We start from the raw sequence: 18,751 nt of genomic DNA, 5'->3' as shown, positions 1-18,751 counted from the left end.
ATCTCGAGCCAAATATTTTTTCCGTCCGGCCCTCCCACTCATTTAATAAGTACATATTATGTAACACTCACGTCTAATTGGAGGCCTATACAGTGCGCAGCTGTCAGACGGACGATAAGCATAGAACAAATTGCAGAAAGGTAGATCTACGCAGCAATACTGGTAAGCCTGTTCGTCAGTGTAAAAGGTTTGAACCTTATTGTGCCAGTAATAAAAAACTGTCACTTTTACTCGTCCTCCGTCAGGGGGGCCCTGCTTAAGAGCAGCCCAGTCTTCCCATTCCGTGGAGTAACAGCACTGTTGTCTCATCCGAACACCTATTAGTCCAGTACTCGTGGTGTAGCGATAAAAGAACCTGGATCGTCTGGACTCAAAACACCAGTCTGGCCATGAGTTCCACCAATTCCATCTGAATCGTCCCCGATCAAACCATGCCTGCCAAGCAGTACAGGGGCAGGCCATTTCCCGGTCTGGTTTTATGAGTCGGTCATACCAGTAACGGAATCCCCAGTATTCATTAAGTCTGATCCAACTGAAGCATTTCTCCAGTGCACCTTGTCCACTACTGTTTTCAATTCTCCAAAAGTATCTTCCCTGCAAACCTGTGTTTCCTTCCTTCTTATCGAGGTCATACATCCCAAATGTGCCAGAACTGCAATCAGAAAAATTAACCTCAAAAAATTACTTTCGCTACCGTCTTTTATAACAATTAAATTATAAAGTCTAGATTTCTATCGGTTGACAATTTATGAGGGCGAGTCCCGAAAAATCTCTCACGCATAGTTGTTCTTATTAAAATTCTGATGTTTTCCTTTAATAAGAGGTAAATTTAACTGAATCGACTGAGGCGTTGAGGTAATTTACTTCTCTTTTAAATTAAATTATTAAATTATAAAGTCTAGATTTCTATCGGATGACAATTGATGAGAGCGATTCCCGAAAAATCTCTCACGCATACTTGTTCTTATTAAAATGTTGATGTTTTCCTTTAAAAGGAGGTAAATTTAATCAAATCGACTGAGGCGTTGAGGTAATTTACTTCTCTTTTGTTCCAACCTTTCGCCGATCTACAGCATCGTCAGGGAATGTCTGATGCCGCAGATCGGGGAAAGCTTGGAATAAAAAATCATGCATCACAGGAGGTCTTAAACGAATCGTCCATTTAACTGTTATTCTATAGATTAATTGGTTGTTTAAAATGTATCGATAAGACAGGGGTAAATATTATCAAATAATGATAGAAATAACTCAGTCTTAGGGTACACTCTTTGCTCGGTAACTATCACTCAATAGATGGCAAGTAACGTAGCCAATCAGATTGTATCACTTGTGAGAAAGCGCTAGTAGATCCGGATTTATACTGATAGAAGTTATAAGTACATTGAGTTCGGGGCTTTGTGAGGCATTTCAGACTAAAATTAAAGGTTCACACCCATCTGCACCAATCACAACAGGTGGTTTGAAAATTTCCTGAATTAAAAAAAAAAACTAAATATAAAATTTTGAAGAATCTTTGAAAATTTCACGTGGACGGATAATCTGTTTCGAGCAGGACACGTGGATGAGCATTCACAGCGTTGGCCGCATCCCTGGCTCTGTCACATCAGATCGGAGTACTAATCAGCAGGTTTCTTTGTGTTTTCATACGCCATTGGCTGATAGAGATTGTTTCGGATATTCATCCTGTTGACCGATTTCTACTCACAATTGATTCATCTCACCCTCTCATATTGATATAATCTTTCCCATCATTCCCTGCATTCCATCCGGCTACAGGAAGACCATAGGAGTCGGTCCAGTATCGGTAGTAATTCCTGCAAATGGTCGATAAAATACTTAATGCTATCGTTTTTACTCAATTTTTTCACGGTTTCAGGAATCTCTGGTTTCTTCGGCAATATGCTTACTTCCATGGCAAACTAGGACACATTTCAATGTATATACGATTTTATAACATATTTATATTCTGACTTTGAGTTTCAATCAGAGGCGTAGAAAACTTACGGATCTGCATGGATCACCCACTGAATTCCTCCATATGGGTAGTTATACATCAAGAATGCGTTGAACCCATTCGTTATTAAGACAGCTTGGAATGTGTTGCTCTGGAAAACGATTAAATTTGAAAAAAATATCTCAGATTTTTATAGTTTGAACGTAACTGTTTCCATCAATTAGTTGATGCACTACATTACACCTCATGATTCATGCGTGCAGTTATCAGAGTGGAGTATAATTTAGGGAGTAATCGGGAGGGCAACTTCATAGGGTAACTCCTATGTAAAGTATAATTGATCCGTAGCAATTATATGACATTAAGTTATAATGTTACCTTTACTTTATAATAGTTACAAATGAAGTGTAAAATACTTACTCGAGGACAATTCAAGAGGAAATCTTGCTCGTTGATATTTTGGTAGTAATAGTAGTGTGAATGATACACGTATGGACAGAGATTTTCCCAGGTCACAACAAGGACCCACGTGGCCTCAAAGTCGCCAAATCCTCCGGTGTAGCTCTGCACATGTTTTGAGGCCATATCCAGAATTTCATTTGATGTTTCTTTGGTTTGGCTGTACACTTGATAATAAACCTTTGAATGACCGTTTTTGAAGGCAAAATAAGTATCAGTTGTGGCCCAGAAGGGCGCAATAATACTCATGTTTCTTAACCACCAGTAGATACCAAATTTCCGTGGCCACCACCAGCTCCACTCATAATTTAATTGGATTATACCGTTTCGACAAATCTAGAAATAGGGGACAAAGGATGATAGATATAGGCAAATTTGTAACAATGCAACCATAATTCCAGATTAATTATTACTTAGGTAAATTACTCTAACTGCCGAGTATACACGGTGAAAAAAAATTAAATAAAAAAGGATGAAAAATAAAAAAGGCTCTTCTCTAACTGGAGTGGGACACATTTGCATTTGTAGCATGATGCAGGTATTTCGTAATTATGTACGAGAAAATGAGCACGTTTGTGGAAACTTCGCTTCCTGTTCTCCACTCTACTCTTTCGATTGAGGTAACGGCTCGATGAGCTTCATATGCTTTATGGAGGGAGTTTTAAGGCTATGGAAACAACACATCTTTAAAAAACTTTCATAACAAATAGTTGCCCAACACCTTTTGCACAGGCAGCTCAAGGATTTTTATTGGAGCAATGTTACTCTCAGATTCTCAATTTTCTTCATGCATTTCAAACGCAAACATTGTCTATATGTTGAAATATAAAAAATTTCTAATAGGAAAGTTTTATACTCACGTATAATTTGTAATGCCTTTCCGTGAAAAACGGAAATCCAGTCCAATCTGTGTTGATCCTCAAACATCGTTCGGAGTAGGAAGAAGTATCTTCAAGACGAAGTTCATTATCATTCTGATTTGGACCGTAAGGATACAAGTTGCTCGCGATTGGGGTTGCTTTGAATTAAAAAATAAATAAAATAAGAAGTACATCGGTGACTAATCAATGAGTTTCCTGTACTTAACTATTATATGGCATATTTCAAGACAGAGAATGAAGTTAATTATAGCATCCTTTGTGGAAACTAGTTGAAACCTAAAACAATTGTTTTCTATAGGTAAAGGTTTGAAACATAATGAAAAGAGCCTTGGCAGCTACTTTTTCGGTTTTCTCGTACGCTGTGTTATTGCAAAATTGGTGTGGCATAAGTTAATAAGATAAAAGAATACAAGGCAGACTTCTTTCTTCACTAATTAGTGGTGTCATGCCAAATCAGGTATTTAAAATCAAACCAAGTTAGTGAACTCTGTGTAGGTCTCAACTAATAAAAAACAATTTCTACAGTGAAGTTTTGAATCCTAACCAAAATTTCCTTCGCTGCAATTGGTTTCAAGAAGAGGAAGTCATTCTAATGAGAGTTGAAGGCCATCATTGGTATGGCTGTTAGTAAGGTACTGGTTGTTCTAATTTATTCTATCAGGCGTAACAGTTTTATTGTATGCTGAAATACTTTTAAATATTCTAAGGAAACTAGATTTAGATTAGATAAATTCACAGGAAAAGGCATGGGACACATGCTTTCTTACTTGTTGCAGCTGGTGTTGTAGTAGCTGAAGAAAAAATTAAAAAGAAATGTGATAATCAGATGCAAGGTATCTTATTTCTAATTTAAGAGTCCATGGTTCCGCATTATATAATTTGATGAAAATGAGTTTTGAAATACATAAAGGTTATGCATCCTTATAGTAATGAAGAATACGATATGATTCGTGTGAGAAAGCAACGTAACGCATCTTACATAGGCTATGTAACACGATGTACTAATTACAGTGTGTAATGCTTTTTATTCTAAGAAGTAAGATTATCAAAAGCTTTGTAATAATTTAAGGAACCTATCGTTACTATGAGAAAGAAACAAGTGCAAGTAGTGTAACAACACTTTTCTCAAAATTGTTAACCAAGTAAAAGATGATAAGAAGATTAGTTTTAAGCATTACTCTTTGAGGTGTACATTCTGTAACAGTGGTGAGCAAATAATTACTCTGAGTCACGAAGTCCGACTCCAAAGAAATGATTTCTATGTAACGCATTGCACTGTGGAAACTCATAAATTGACGACCTGCAAAAGGGCATGTTATGTTGTTTCTGATTTGCATGTTTAGTGACGCGCGTAACAAAGAATTAGAATTCACTATCGTAATTGCGAATTCACCTCGACTACGCGGGGCGGGAAAAATAGGTCATGTGACATATGTTTTAAAAGGAACAATTTATGATGTAACAAGATTCGAAGCTGGTTGTCAACAGTCGTAAACGTAAGCATCAAGATAAAGCATTGAGATAGCGAATCAAGGGATCCAACTACTCAGAAACACAAATTGTAAGTTACGAAACCGTTTGTCGCTTCAACTAAGAATATTTTAAATAGCAATTTATCTCGAAATTACTTAATTTTCAGTTGACTAGGAGGTAACCGCGAATGTATCGAACCCTATTCACTCTAGTACAAATAAAGTCTGACAACTTTGATCCCTGGTGGGCTAATCTTCAAAATAAGTAGCACATTCAACCATAGGAGCGAATCAGTTTCTAAAGGGGATAAATTTGTAAATGGCGTAATACTTACGGATAATCTGGCTACTTGAAGTTGGAGAGATGCTGTACACTAAACTTAACGAGAAACTGCTGCTTGAACTCGGTAATACCCTAGAGCCGCTACCGCTGACACTAGAGCTGCTTCTACTTGAACTTAGTGAAACAACGGAACTGCTGCTACCTGAACCCAGTGCGACACTGGAGCTGATTCTACTTGAACTTGGTAAGACACTGAAGCTGCTGCTACTTGAAGTCAATGCCTCAAAGAAGCTACTTGAACTCGGGGCAACAATGGAGCTGCTGCTACTCGAACTCAGAGCAACATTGGGGCTATTGCTACTTGAAGTTAGTGAGATAGTGGAACTGCTGCTACTTGAAATCGGTACAACAATGGAGCTGCTTCTGTTTGAACTCAGTAAGACAATGGAGCTGCTACTACTGAGAGTCAGAGCAACGGTGGACCTGCTGCTACTTAAAAGGATGGCGATACTGGAGCTGCTGCTACTTGAACTGAGTGTGAAAATATAGCTGCTGCTGCTAAACGTTTGTGGGACAGTGGAGTTGCTGCTACTTGAACTCAATGCTACCATGAAGCTCTTGCTGCTAGACGTTAGAGAGACAGTGGAGCTGCTGCTACTTGAACTCGACGCAACAATGGAGGTGCTGCTACTTGAAATCATTGCGACCCTAGGGCTGCTGCTACTTGACGATAATGAGAGAGCGGAGCTGCTACCACTTGAACTCGGTGCAACAATGGAGCTACTGCTACTTGAATTCGATGCAACAATGGAACTGCTGCTACTTGAACTGAGTGTGAAAATGGAGTTGCTGCTACTCGAGCTCGATGAATTTGGGGAGCGGCTGCCTCTTGAACTCAGTGCCTCAATAGAGCTGCTGCTAAACGTTTGTGGGACATTGAGGCTACTGCTACTTGAACTTAATGCTACAATGGAGCTGCTGCTGCTACTTCGACTCGGTGCAACATTGGAGCCGCTGCTACTTGAACTGAGTATGAAAATGGAGCTGCTGCTACTCGAGCTCAATGAAACTGGGGAGCGGCTGCCACTTGAGCTCAGTGCTACAATAGAGCTTCTACTGTTAAACATTTGTGGGACAGTGGAGCTGCTGCTAGTTGAACTCAATGCTACAATGGAGTTGCTGCTGTTAGACGTTAAAGAAACAGTGGAGCTGCTACTTCTTGAACTCGGTGCAATAATGGAGCTGCTGCTGCTTGAGATCAGTGCGACCTTAGAGCTGCTGCTACTTAACGTTAGTGAGAGAGTGGAGCTGCTGCCACTTGAACTCGGTGCAACAGTAGAGCTGCTGCTACTTGAACTCGGTGCAACAATGAAGCTGCTGCTACTTGAAATCAGGGTTATAGGAGGGTTGCTGCTACTTGAACTAGAGACACTGGAGCTGTTGCTAATTGAACTCAGTGCAACAATGGAACTGCTGCTATCCGGACTAAGTGCAACAATGGAGCTGCTGCTGCTTGAACTCAGTGCCACAACGGAGCTGCTAATATCCGAACTAAGTACAACAATGGAGTTGCTGCTATTTGAATTTGAACTACTTGAACTTTGTGGGAAAATGAAACTGCCACTTAATGAAACCATTGTGTCAATGGAGCTACTACCACTTGAACTATCTGAGACAACGGTGATGCTGCTACTTAAACTCTGTAAGACATTGGTATAGCTTCTACTTAAGCTGCGGTTACTTGAAATCTGTGAGAAAATGGTAATGGTGCTACTCGGAATTGGTGAGACATTGGATCTGCTACTACTTGAACGCAGTGTGACAATGAAGCCCCCCCTACTTGAACTCTGAGGGACAGCGGAGTCGTTGCCAGTTGAACTCTGTAAAGCAATGAGGCTGCTGCTGCTTGAACTTGGTGAGACAGTGGATTTGCTGCTATTTAATCTGAGTGAGACACTGGAGATGATGCTACTTGAACCTATTGCGACGATGGAACTGTTGTTTCTTGAACTTAGTGCAACAATAGAACTGCTGCTTCTTGAACTCACTGCGAGAATGGAGCTGCTACTGCTTGAACTTCGTGGGACAGTGGAGCCTCTGCTACTTGAACTGAGCTCGACACTGGAGCTGCTGCTACTTAAACTTAGTGGAACACTGGAGCTGTTTCCTCCTAATCTCAGTGCGTTAATGGTGCTGCTGGTGCTTGAACTTGGTGAGACACTGGAAAATGCTGTCAAACGGATGGCAAAAATGATTATTTTTAATATTTGGAATAGAAGTTCTTATTTGAGTTAAATTACTCTGTAATAATGTCAGAAAGTAGGAATAAGCTTCATTTAGACAATGGCTGCCCATTATTTTAAACTCGTTTAAGCCAATAATCTACTTTCTAACAACTTTGCTGGACACTCGTAATGCACATTGAACAGCCTAGAAACATGAGGCCGTTTGTCATATATTACATTCATGCACGGGCTAGCTGGCTCTAGTTTCCTCTGACTCTGATGTAGTGGCACTGGCTCTCTAAACGGCCTTTGTTTGAAAATGGCGGTCACTCGTGGCCAATTTTAGACATGACTGCTACCTTTTGTTGGCTTATTTCTGACTCTCCACACGATAGGAAATTTCCACGCTTGGGCGACTGTTACATTTCGATTTACACATAAGCATTTTGATTCGTAGCTTCGGAACAGGTCCTCATTATAAGTGTTGTGGCACTATGTTCATGAACGCTTAAACTGGTCTCATACGACTTAATAATGATGGTTTTGTTCGAGGCGCAAGTTCAGTGCGAGATATTTAGCTTAGCTGTATCTCCATATGGATGCAAGGCCACTCAACATTGTAATCCTAATGCATTTTAGACGCCTCTCAAGTGGGCCAAAAAGCTGCATTAATGTGAAGTGAAGGTACATCCTTTTGACGTTCAAGATATCATAAAGATCTTAAGCTGTACAAAGCCCTCCGCTCCATAAAACCCCTCCTCCCGCTCTTCCTAATCTAAATACTGATGAAAAATCTAGTATATATATATATATCTTATTGAACATTTTATTGCGTAGTATCACTGAGAATGTTTGAGTTGCGCCGTATTTTGACGAGCTCGTAGAGCACGTCAAAATACTAACAACGAGTTAGAAAATACTCAGCTATACTATATAACAAAACGTTTGAAAAGAGATTTATCATCCAACACGCCAAATTGTTTTTTCAGAGCGGGCAGACTTCGCAGATATTTATCTACAAGGACTGCATGATAGAGGCATGCGAAGCGGAACGGAATTCGTCTTCTTTGTCGCGTTGCTGTTTATATTTTCTTCAATAAATTATGAAATTTCGTTGTCATTCAACTGCTTTTCTTCACTCGATTTATCTAATAAACTTAGATCAATATTCGCCAGTCATTCCGACTCTTCTTCGTCAGAAAATAATTTAAATTGTCCTCTATTTTTTTGTAACTTGAGCGATGCGAGAAAACTTGTCTAACCGATTCTCAGGAGTACAAATACCGTGAGATATTTGAGCTTGTTTTGAGCGTTATTCGTACTCTACGAAACACAGTTGGCCGATAATAATGTCATTTATCTCAGCTGAAACAGGTCAAAATTTATGACAACAGTTACAATTATGCTATATAAAAACGAACAAACAAACAGAACCAAAAAATCAAAGGCCTTTACCAATTTCCAGCCAACGAAATAATGTACACAGTATGCATCAAAGCGGGGCAACAGTGAGAAGAAACATAATGACTTGCTGTTGGATCTCTTCAATGTGTTGTTAACGATACCCCCCTCCTCTCCTCCCCCTTGAAATCTGCCCACACGGGGGCTCTTTCACCTCATAAAAAGGTGTGTATTCCGATCTCGAAATCTTGTCAGCGTTTGCGATAAATTTCGTGTCTCGTTTTCAGTGCTTTTCATTTCGGTATCGAAGTCTTCTATTTTTTCCAGCGTCTGGGATTTATTCCCACAAACGAGAGTCTCCTTCGAAAGATATCTACAGTAATTAGGAGTAAATGTTATGAACGCCATTAAGGGTAATGGCTTTTGTAAATACTGGTTTCGGAGACGGTGACGGAACCTTTTTTCTGTTTACCACATGATTTCAATCGCTATTCTTAGATTGTTGTAATGTATTATCAAAAACGAGGAAGTAAAGAAGTAGACTTTGGATTCACTGCTTCGCGTTTACCGTATTAGCATTTTTATAGCAGTATTTTAAAAGATCATTATCAAAAATGAATAATTAGGATGCATAAAAGGTGGGAGAAACTTTGTATATAAATCCCTATTCTTAGTAAAGGTAGAACAAGATGAAAATGTATATAACTTTTTGGACGCTTTGTTGTGTAGTATCGATGAGTATTTTTACGAGTTATGCCGTATTTGACGAGCCCGTAGGGCGAGTCAAAATACAAATAACGGGTAAAATTACTTAGCGATACGACGCAAAAAAATGTCTAATAAGTTATTTATTATCCGACATGCCAAATTGTTATTTCAGCGCGGGCGAATTTCAGGGATACTTGTTAAGGGAGAGTGCGTAACATAAGTATGCAAAGCGGAACGGAGTTGGCGCGTTGTTGTGTTGCCGTTTCTATATATTTTCTTCAATAAATGATGAATTTCATAAACGCGGCTGGGCAAAGGGCTTTTGCCTTCCGTGGGGCTAAAAGTTATAATTTTTTAACCAAATTTATCAGAGACACAGATAGCCTAAGTGGTTTTAAAAAGAAAATTTTTAAGAATATTCTTAATTCGTAACATGTGACTTTAGTATTGAAATATAAGCTAATTTTTTTTTTTTTTTTTTTTTTTTTTTAAATATCATGTTATCTTATTATGACGTTTTTACGACTTAATATCTTATATTCATGTATGGCGGAAGAGCCCCCAGGGGGGAGCTATGCAATAAAGTATGTATGTATGTATGTATGTAAACGTCCCACTACTTTTCTTTGTTTGATTTATCTAATAAACTTGGATCAATATTCGCCAGCCATTCCAACTCTTCGTCGTCAGAAAAATGATTTAAATTGTCCGTCAATTTTTTTTTTTGTAAATTCAATCTAATTTGTCGCTTGCGCGATGCGAGAAAACCTCTCTAACTGGTTCTTTAGAGTACAAATACGACGTGATATCTGTACTCATCTTAGGTGTTATTTTACTCTATGGAGTGTAGTTGGATATGATTTTTATTATCCAACTGCGCAATGTAGGGTACAAATGACATGCGAATCGAGTACAAATATTTAGTAAATAAACCCCTTCGGGCGGCTGGTATGTCGGCTAATAATGTCCGCGGCTGAGAGATTGTCCGAAAAATGAATATTTGGCCGAGAAGCGAAGCTTCGAGGGCAAATATGAAATTTTGAGGACAATCTCTCAGCCGCGGACATTATCAGCCGACATACCAGCAAGCCAGAACGGGGTTTATTTATTTTATAACCCTCCCATTAATTTTGCCATCGCAATTAAACTGCGCGTAAAGACAGTAAAAAAGCCAGTGGTGATCTGATGGCGAATGCGCGTGATTGACGCAAGCAAGCAAAAAAAAAAAAACCATTTTGGTTCCTTCCATGTAAATAGGAGAACGGAATGGTTGAAACTCTTGTGTTGACAATGTTTCTTTTTCACGGAAAAAATCGGAGGACAAATATCGACGCGGACGGGTATTATTGCATGATAACTGTCCTGTGATTTTGCACAAGTGACGTAAAGTAACCAATAAAATTGCGCCAAAATTAATGGTTGGGTTAGAACACGCGATATTTGAACTCCAGACAACCGTAAATAAATATCCACGAAGTTCGCCCGCACTGAAATAATAATTTGGTCGTGTTGGCTAGTAATCTCTTATTAAGCGTTTTTTTGTGTCGTATCGCTGAGTATTTTTACTTGTTGTTTGCACTTTGACTTGCCATACGGGCTAGTCGACGTCATAATACGGCACAACTCGTAAAAATACTCCGCGATACTAGACAACAAAACGTTTAATAGGATATATTTATGGAGTGGCAAGTTTTGGATATATATTATTCCATATTTAAGCACAAGGATCAATTCGCCATTTTTACTAGGGACACTAAAATACGCCTTGCATTCCTTGGAACCTATGTCGGAAGCTAAGGAATGCAAAGTACTTTGTTCTTATCCAAGCATATTCGGCCGTAAAAATCGAATTCTTAAAAATATCAAACTCTTAACGTATGTCACGTACGTCACGTCACGTGACATCGAAATGTCGGTGGATAAAGAAAAAAAAACTATCGATCATATAAAATTAAAAGAGTAACCCAATTCTATTGCCTGAGAGGTTTGAGGAAACCGGATAACAGATGCTTGCATGACTAAAACGTTATGGCGAAACTTACATAAAATGAAAGCTAGGATGTAGTAGTATACTGCAAAAAGGGAAAGGTGTAGTGTCTCAATTATGGAACGTTAAACGAAATGAATCATGTTGATATCACGAAGATTATGATCATTTTGCGACCAGCGAAACTAGAGTGATATTCGCTGAGAGATTCTCGCTAAGTGATTTTGGCCGATATGAATGAAATCTTATGAAATTTACATTATTAAGGTGCTAAGAGGTTGAAGTATATTGCGAAATTGAAAGCGCGTACAAATACAGCGAAGTCTGCTCAAACAGTCTTTGGCGTTCTTTATTTGCTTGGTAAACCATTTTTTCAAATGAAGTGACAAATGCGGCCGTCATAGGGAACATCGCTGACATTCTTCTCATTATTCTAATCAATTGTGAGTTTGATCTGTTCGGCCTTCATGGACTCCTAGAGGACGCCTACTGCAAAATTTTTCTGTGTTTGCACACGCACTCTTAATTTCGCATCACAGAAACTGAAAGATAAATAAACTTCAAGATCTAACCTTTCGTATGAATTTTGATTGCGAATTGCGTTGATAAGAACGAAACTCGTGTTAACGCTCATTTCGACATTCTTTGTGTATGAAATAAAGGGTTTACCAAACAATGAAAGGACGTCAAAGTCTGAATGAGTAACCTTCGCTGTATTTGCACGTGCTGTTATTTTCGCAATTTACTTCGACTTCTTAGCACTTATAGGATGAAAGTTTCAAACGGTTTCATTCATATCAGCGGAAATCACTTATATCACTCGGCGAATATCACTCTGGCTTCGCTGTTCGCTAACTGATCATTATCTTCGTGATATCAGCGTATTTTATTTCATGTCACGTTCTATCATTGAGACGCGCCTTACTTCCGAGTCCCTTTCCCTTTTCGTAGTATACTGCAACATCCTAGCTTTCGTATATGTGCACGATCCTTCGCAGTAAAGCACTATTTAAGCAATAGTGAAAATCAGACCTGAAAAAAATTCAGGCCTGTACGGGTCAGTGGTTCGAATCCCGTACAGGCCTGAATTTTTTTCAGGTCTGATTTTCACTATTGCTTAAATAGTGCTTTACTGCGAAGGATCGTGCACATATACGTTTCATAACCGCAGTTCATATATATGTATTTCATATGTTTGTTGTTTGATTTATCATCTACGGGTTTATGTCGAATTAATTTGATGGCCTGCTCCCAGTTGGCTTGTTAGCTCAATTGGTAGAGCGCTGCACTAGTATCGCAGAGGTCAGTGGTTCGAATCCCGTACAGGCCTGAATTTTTTTCAGGTCTGATTTTCACTATTGCTTAAATAGTGCTTTACTGCGAAGGATCGTGCACATATACGTTTCATAACCGCAGTTCATATATATGTATTTCATATGTTTGTTGTTTGATCCTAGCTTTCGTTTGACGTAAGTTTCACACTAGAGGCTACACATAACGTTTAAGTCAAATTGACACCGGTGGCGATTTCACTTTGAGTGGTAGTTTGTTTGTGGTAGTGAGTTTGTTGTGGTGATGAATTGACCGGATACCATCATATGCACCTATTCCTAAGTACCCGATCGGATCAGCATAACCTACGTAATGTTACTGCCGGTCAGGGTGGTATAGGAAACGTTGGAATTTTATATATCTACTGGTGACACATCATTCTCCATTATGTAACCTTAAACAGCGCCTTCGATAAACATAGAGTAGTTAGATAGCACCATCTGATATGCTCTGCGTAATGTCTGGTTCTTGATTCACATTTAAATTTGAACAAGCAAATAACAATATGAGCCTTTTTTTAATGAAAGGATCAGCAATTCATGTCGCCAGTCTCTTGACGTTTCTTCATGGCGCTCATGGAAAAATGCTGATACATTTACAATTCCCTTTTGAAATAAATCATGATCTGTAAAACAGAATTAAAGCAAATGATGTTGCCCGACATCTTCTGGTAAACAACGGTATGCTTCAATTAATTTGTCAACTCTGTAGACATCAGTCTATACGTCCCAAAAGTGTTGTTCAATGGCAATTTTTTTTTTTATAGCTATACAATTTCAGAATTTGAAAAATTTTCAACACCAACTTACGCAATTTTCTGGCCGTTAATTCTAATAAACAACTATTTAAGCATGCGGAATCTTCAGCCCAGCTTGTGTCTGCTGTTATAGGAGACTTTGGTTGAGTTATGGGAAGTTGGTAAGTTTGGTGAGGACTCAAGAAGCTAGAGCTGCTCTCGGCTACGTCTCGAGCAGCTCTTACGCTTCTCTCATGTGTGCTCTCCAAACTTCTCGCAGGCATCCATAACTAGATATACGCATGCTAAGCATGAACGAACTCCTTACTGTTCAGAATTGAAGAACATTGCAAGGATAAGTTACAGTGGTGTCTTTTGGGAGATCTTGAATTAAATTATGCACAACTTTCGTTTCCATTTCTGTTTGCAGCATTTCTTGATTGATTCCTTAAGTGTAACTGTTGACCTTTTTCGCTAATCTTTGCTGGGACGAGATAATGTCAAGGTGCTTTTGCAAATCACAAAAAGAAGAAATATATTTTTTACTTACCTTTGGAGATGCTAAGGATCACGATTAACAGGATCCAAAGAACCCTTATAATCCTGTTATCCGACATCTAGGCTGGACAACGGTTTTGGTAAATTAATTTACAGCAAAGTTACTTGATTGGATTCGTCTTTGATTAACGACACTCTTTTAAACTTTCCAGAAAAACGACTCTGACATTCATTCTTATGTACGTGATGATCAATTGCATGTGTATTGATATTGGACAAATTAATGTGTGATTAAGTCATCGTTTGTTCCGTTTTGGTTTCTTTTGTATTCTTGATATGGCATTTAAGGCCCGTTAACCCACTTTAGATCTTGGAAAGATTTGCATTCCACATCCGCGGTTCATGTCAAAAACGTTTAATTACCAGACAAATATTTCAAGTTAAGACAAAACTTAAACGTTTTTAGTTCCTAATTGATCTTCGGTGTGTTTACTGCAGCGTTTGTCTTTAATTTTGATAAAATGGAAGATTACTTTCGTGAGCTTGTTAGTTAACTTGAAGCTTAGTTGTGTTCAAATATATGGTTCGATTAATCTGTGTGGGCGTAGAAATTGGTCAATTAGTTTCTGAGTTCTATCTAGATGGGCTTATCCCGCTTCTGAATGTTGACTTTAAAATCGCTTGTAAGGCTGTTGCTATTAGAATAGAAAAACTTCTCCCATTAATCATTAACATTATCAGACAGGTTTCGCAAGATTTAAAAGAGCCTTTGACACTATGGAATGGGACATAATCCAAAATAGAGGTACCATTTAGCAATGGGTCAAGACTGTCTATACCAACACCGAGAGCTCTGTCTTCCGTAATGGATTTAAGATAAATTACATTTAGATATCAAGAGTTTAGACAAGGCTGCCCTCTATCTCCCTTGCATTTTATACTGGAAGTGGAGCTGCGAGTAGCCATATGAGGCAAGAAGGGAGCATTGAAGGTATTTCAATATATCACACGGAAAAAAGATAAGCCAGTTGGCAGATGACAAGTTTGAATAATTATACGAACAGAATCTCGATTTCCGACTCCATTGAAATTCTTCAGCTTTTTGGAAATTTAACTGAACTTAAACCAAATTTGGGTAAAACCAAAGCAGTTTGGCTCGGATCAGTCATGGAGGCAAAAGAAGACCAAATCATTGGGACTAAACTGGAGGATGTGAACCGGTGAGAGCCCTTATAACTTTTTTTTTTTCCTATGACAAACAGGAAAACGTCAAAAAGAATGTAACCAAAAAATATATGAATATTAAACTAGACATGTGAAGGGGACGCAGACTTTCTCTCTTCAGGAAATGCCCTATTGTTAAAAGCTTGGGAATCATTGCAAATCACATATTCAACTTCTAAGTTAGACATCAGTCTAACTTAGAAGCTAACCAATCACAGCCGACTAGTTCAAGATATGGAAATTATTATGCCGCCCGCCGATTACATGGGCAAGTATATGTCGCGAAAGACAATAGCATTCTGGTTGATGTACTACCACTCATGCTAGAGCTGCCCCTCCTTGAACTGCTGCGACGCGAACTCGGTGCAACATGGAGTTGCTGCTACTTGAACTCAGAGCAACAAAAGAACTTCTGATACTTGACGTTAGTAAGACATTGAACTGCTGCTGCTTGAAGTCGTTGCAACAATGGAGCTGCTGCTATTTGAACTCAAGGCAACAGGAGGGTTGCTGTTTCTTGGACTTGGTGAGACTTGGTGGGACAAAAGAACCGCCGCTGCTTGAACTCAGCGCCACGATGAAGCTGCTGCTACTCGAGCTTAATGGAACTGGTGAGCTGCTGCAACAACGGAGCTGCTGCTATCTGAACTGAGAGTGACAATGTGGCTGCTGCCACTCGAATTCAATGTAACATCAATAAACGGCAATTTTAGAACTCGAGTTCTCCCGTTATGGACTCAACGAGTCCAATAGCTCTTATTTTTGTATGCATGGTACGTTGGCTAGTGTTCTGTAGATGCCTCTACTGTTTAATGCTGGGAAAATTACTTCCAGTCGGTTTAATCTAGTCTGGCATTTCTTTAAAAGTAGTAAAGTTAAGAAATCATTAAACTGCATGTTTTGACCAAGTGAAGATTAGTCATATGCCCCTATTCCTAATTACCCGACCGATCAAGATTAGTTACGTAATATTACTGCCGGTCAGGGTGGTATAGGAAACGTAGGAATTTTAAATGTTTACTGGTGACACATCACTCCCCATATTTAACCTTTAACAGCGACTTCCGTAAACTTGGAGTAGTTGGATAGCACCATGTGATTTGTTCTGCATAATTTCTGGTTCTTGATTGACACTTAAATTTGAACAAGATATGAGCCTTTTTTTAATGAAAAGATCAGCGATTCCTGTTGCCAGCGTGTTGACGTTTCTTCATGGTGCTTATTGAATAATGCTGATACATTTAAAATCCTCGTTTAAAATAAATCACGATCTTAAAAAAAAAAAAAAGAAGAATGAAAGCAAATGATGTTGCGCGACATCTTCTGATAAACAATGGTATGCTTCAATTAATTTGTAAACTCTGTAGACACTAATCTGAGTAAGTGATGATAAACTTTAGCTTTATAGGGGCATAATAATTCTTTGAAACAACGTAACGCTATTGACTAACTATTTAAAACATAGTGTGTTTTAAAATTATCTAGTAAATATTATTTTGAAGTTTTGATATGCCCTAAAAGTGTTAATGAATGGCGGATTTTGTTTTATAACCATACAGTTTTAGAATTTGAAGAAACTCAACTCGAGCCTGCGCAATTTTCTGGCCGTTAATTCTAGTAAACAGATATTTAAGCAAGCTGAATCTATTACGCGGTCTCGTACATGCATGAGTACTGGTAAACCCGACACAATTGCAACTAACTCCGTTATATTTTGTCAAGGCCAGCTTGTGATTGCAACAAATTAATTCATGTCCGCCAATGAAACTTCGCTACTATGTTTCTTGTTTCTGAAATTCTCTTTATTTCAGACTCATTTTGGGGACTACTCTTCGAACTTAACAGCCTTTTAAAACCGAGGCTTGGTGGGTGACAAGAAATTGAGCAGGACTGCCTGAAAAATTATGAGCAACGTGAAGACGCGACAGTGTTGTTTCCGCTTTCTGACCGCTGCATTTCTTGATTGAGTCCTCAAGTGCAACGGTCAACATGAAAATTTCCTCGGTAAATCGTTGCTGGGACGAGATAAATTCAAGATGCCTTTCAACTCACAAGGAAAATAATATAATTAACTTACCTTTGGATGTAAAAAGGATCACGGTTAACAGGAACCAAAGAAACCACATAACCCTGCTACCATATATCTTTAAGTTGTATTAGGTGGTTTATGCTATCCGTAGCTTAACTTTTATTACTCATGCGTTCAACTTATGCCTCGAAACGCATAATTCAGAAGGGACCAGAGTCTTTTTATTCGGTTTCGTATGTAGCTGAGGTTCCTTCCCTCTCGTGTCAACTCCTCACTGTTTGTACAAAAATCTTAACACAAGAGCAGAGTTACTTCCAAATTCTTTGTATGAATAAAAATCGTGATATCAATTCTTTTTCTGCTAATAAAATTAAGGGCCAGCTCAGTGCGTTGCACACAACTTATTTATTGAAATTAAAATGCTAATGAAGACTCTTAAGAACAGTTGTTGCATCACTCGTACGTGCCCAAACAGGTCACGACTTACGTGGATATCAGACCCACGTTTGAATGTAGGCGATGTTAGACCGTACAGCTTTCTAACTTAGAAATGAAACGAAAGATAGTCCACTAAAAGTATTTGCAATTTTCATTCGTGAAATTTCAGAACCATAGTATACATGGTACAGATCTTTTTTTGAAAAAACTAGTACTTCGTTGTTATTAAACGAGTTGTCTAATAGACCAGTTAATTATGTTTGGCGAGTATCTCAGTATATAAAGAACCAAGTCAATCAGTGTCGTTATTGAAAATCGGGGGAAGGCATAATTGCTTCTGTACATAAATGCTACCTAGGAAGAGTTTTGCAGGGTAACCAGCTCCAACAAGGCAGAAGATTTTAAAACTTGATCAGCGGTTTAGGGGCCTAAATATAAAGAGTGTCTGGTGAGATCAATAAAACATCAACATTGTGTCAATGACTTTTTTTTTTGTTTAGATACTTAGAGATAGCTTTATTAGGAAGTAAAATCATTCCAGCCCCCGGGCCGGCTGAAATACGACTTACTTTACAATGGGAATAAATTATCTCTTACTCTAACATAACTACAATAAAAGCCGCAAAGTGTAATCTACAATAAAATACAATAAGAGAAGTATCAAAAACCAAAATACAAATAATTAAGATAGCTACTAACAATTAAAACTGTTCCGGCGCCATGATAAATAATTTAATGTGTTTTTGACTCACTCCCAAGAGTTACATCTAACCAAGTTTTTGTAAAAATGTCATTGCATTTCAAGTGGAAAGGTACTAGCAAGAAAGGGGAAATAAACTGAAGGATATCGTAAGAAAAGTGGAAAGAATTGGTGTTTATCTTGAGGGTAAGCGGATTAGGCAGTGAGCAGGGTCTCGTATACCACTAAAGCTTCAAAGAAATAACTGGGAAGAAAAGTACTAGTTGGATTGCAAAAGTTAGATTAAAAAAGCTTGCTCTCTTATTCCCAGGAAAATTCTCGATCTGAGCGCGCACTGCTTTAAAGCAAGTAACCGCTTAACACTTGTGCAAGGAGCCTAAGAATAGCTTTATATACATAATTTTTCCATATTATTTATAGCTCA

The 18,751-nt window shown here is 38.5% G+C and overlaps 1 protein-coding gene across 1 annotated transcript in view; it reads right to left on the bottom strand.

Annotated features, from left to right (window-relative positions):
* The window catches only part of LOC111340600 (mucin-like protein), a 28,680-nt gene extending 14,474 nt beyond the window's left edge, over positions 1–14,206 (bottom strand). Inside the window, exons 1-8 of the mRNA XM_088752126.1 lie at positions 13,989–14,206; positions 5,102–7,279; positions 4,062–4,085; positions 3,274–3,431; positions 2,375–2,749; positions 2,005–2,105; positions 1,722–1,814; positions 72–652 (exon numbers count right to left, since the gene is read on the bottom strand). Of these exons, the coding sequence (XP_088608252.1) occupies positions 72–652; positions 1,722–1,814; positions 2,005–2,105; positions 2,375–2,749; positions 3,274–3,431; positions 4,062–4,085; positions 5,102–7,279; positions 13,989–14,055 (3,577 nt within the window). The 5' untranslated portion in view covers positions 14,056–14,206. The remainder of the gene's footprint in view (positions 1–71; positions 653–1,721; positions 1,815–2,004; positions 2,106–2,374; positions 2,750–3,273; positions 3,432–4,061; positions 4,086–5,101; positions 7,280–13,988) is intronic.
* Between the last annotated feature and the right edge of the window lie 4,545 nt (positions 14,207–18,751).

This window comes from Stylophora pistillata, chromosome 3, assembly GCF_964205215.1.
Source record: "Stylophora pistillata chromosome 3, jaStyPist1.2, whole genome shotgun sequence".
Taxonomy (NCBI): Eukaryota; Metazoa; Cnidaria; class Anthozoa; order Scleractinia; family Pocilloporidae; genus Stylophora; species Stylophora pistillata.
The sequence above is the reverse complement of the archived record's forward strand: the minus strand, read 5'-3'. Positions and strand labels throughout refer to the sequence as shown.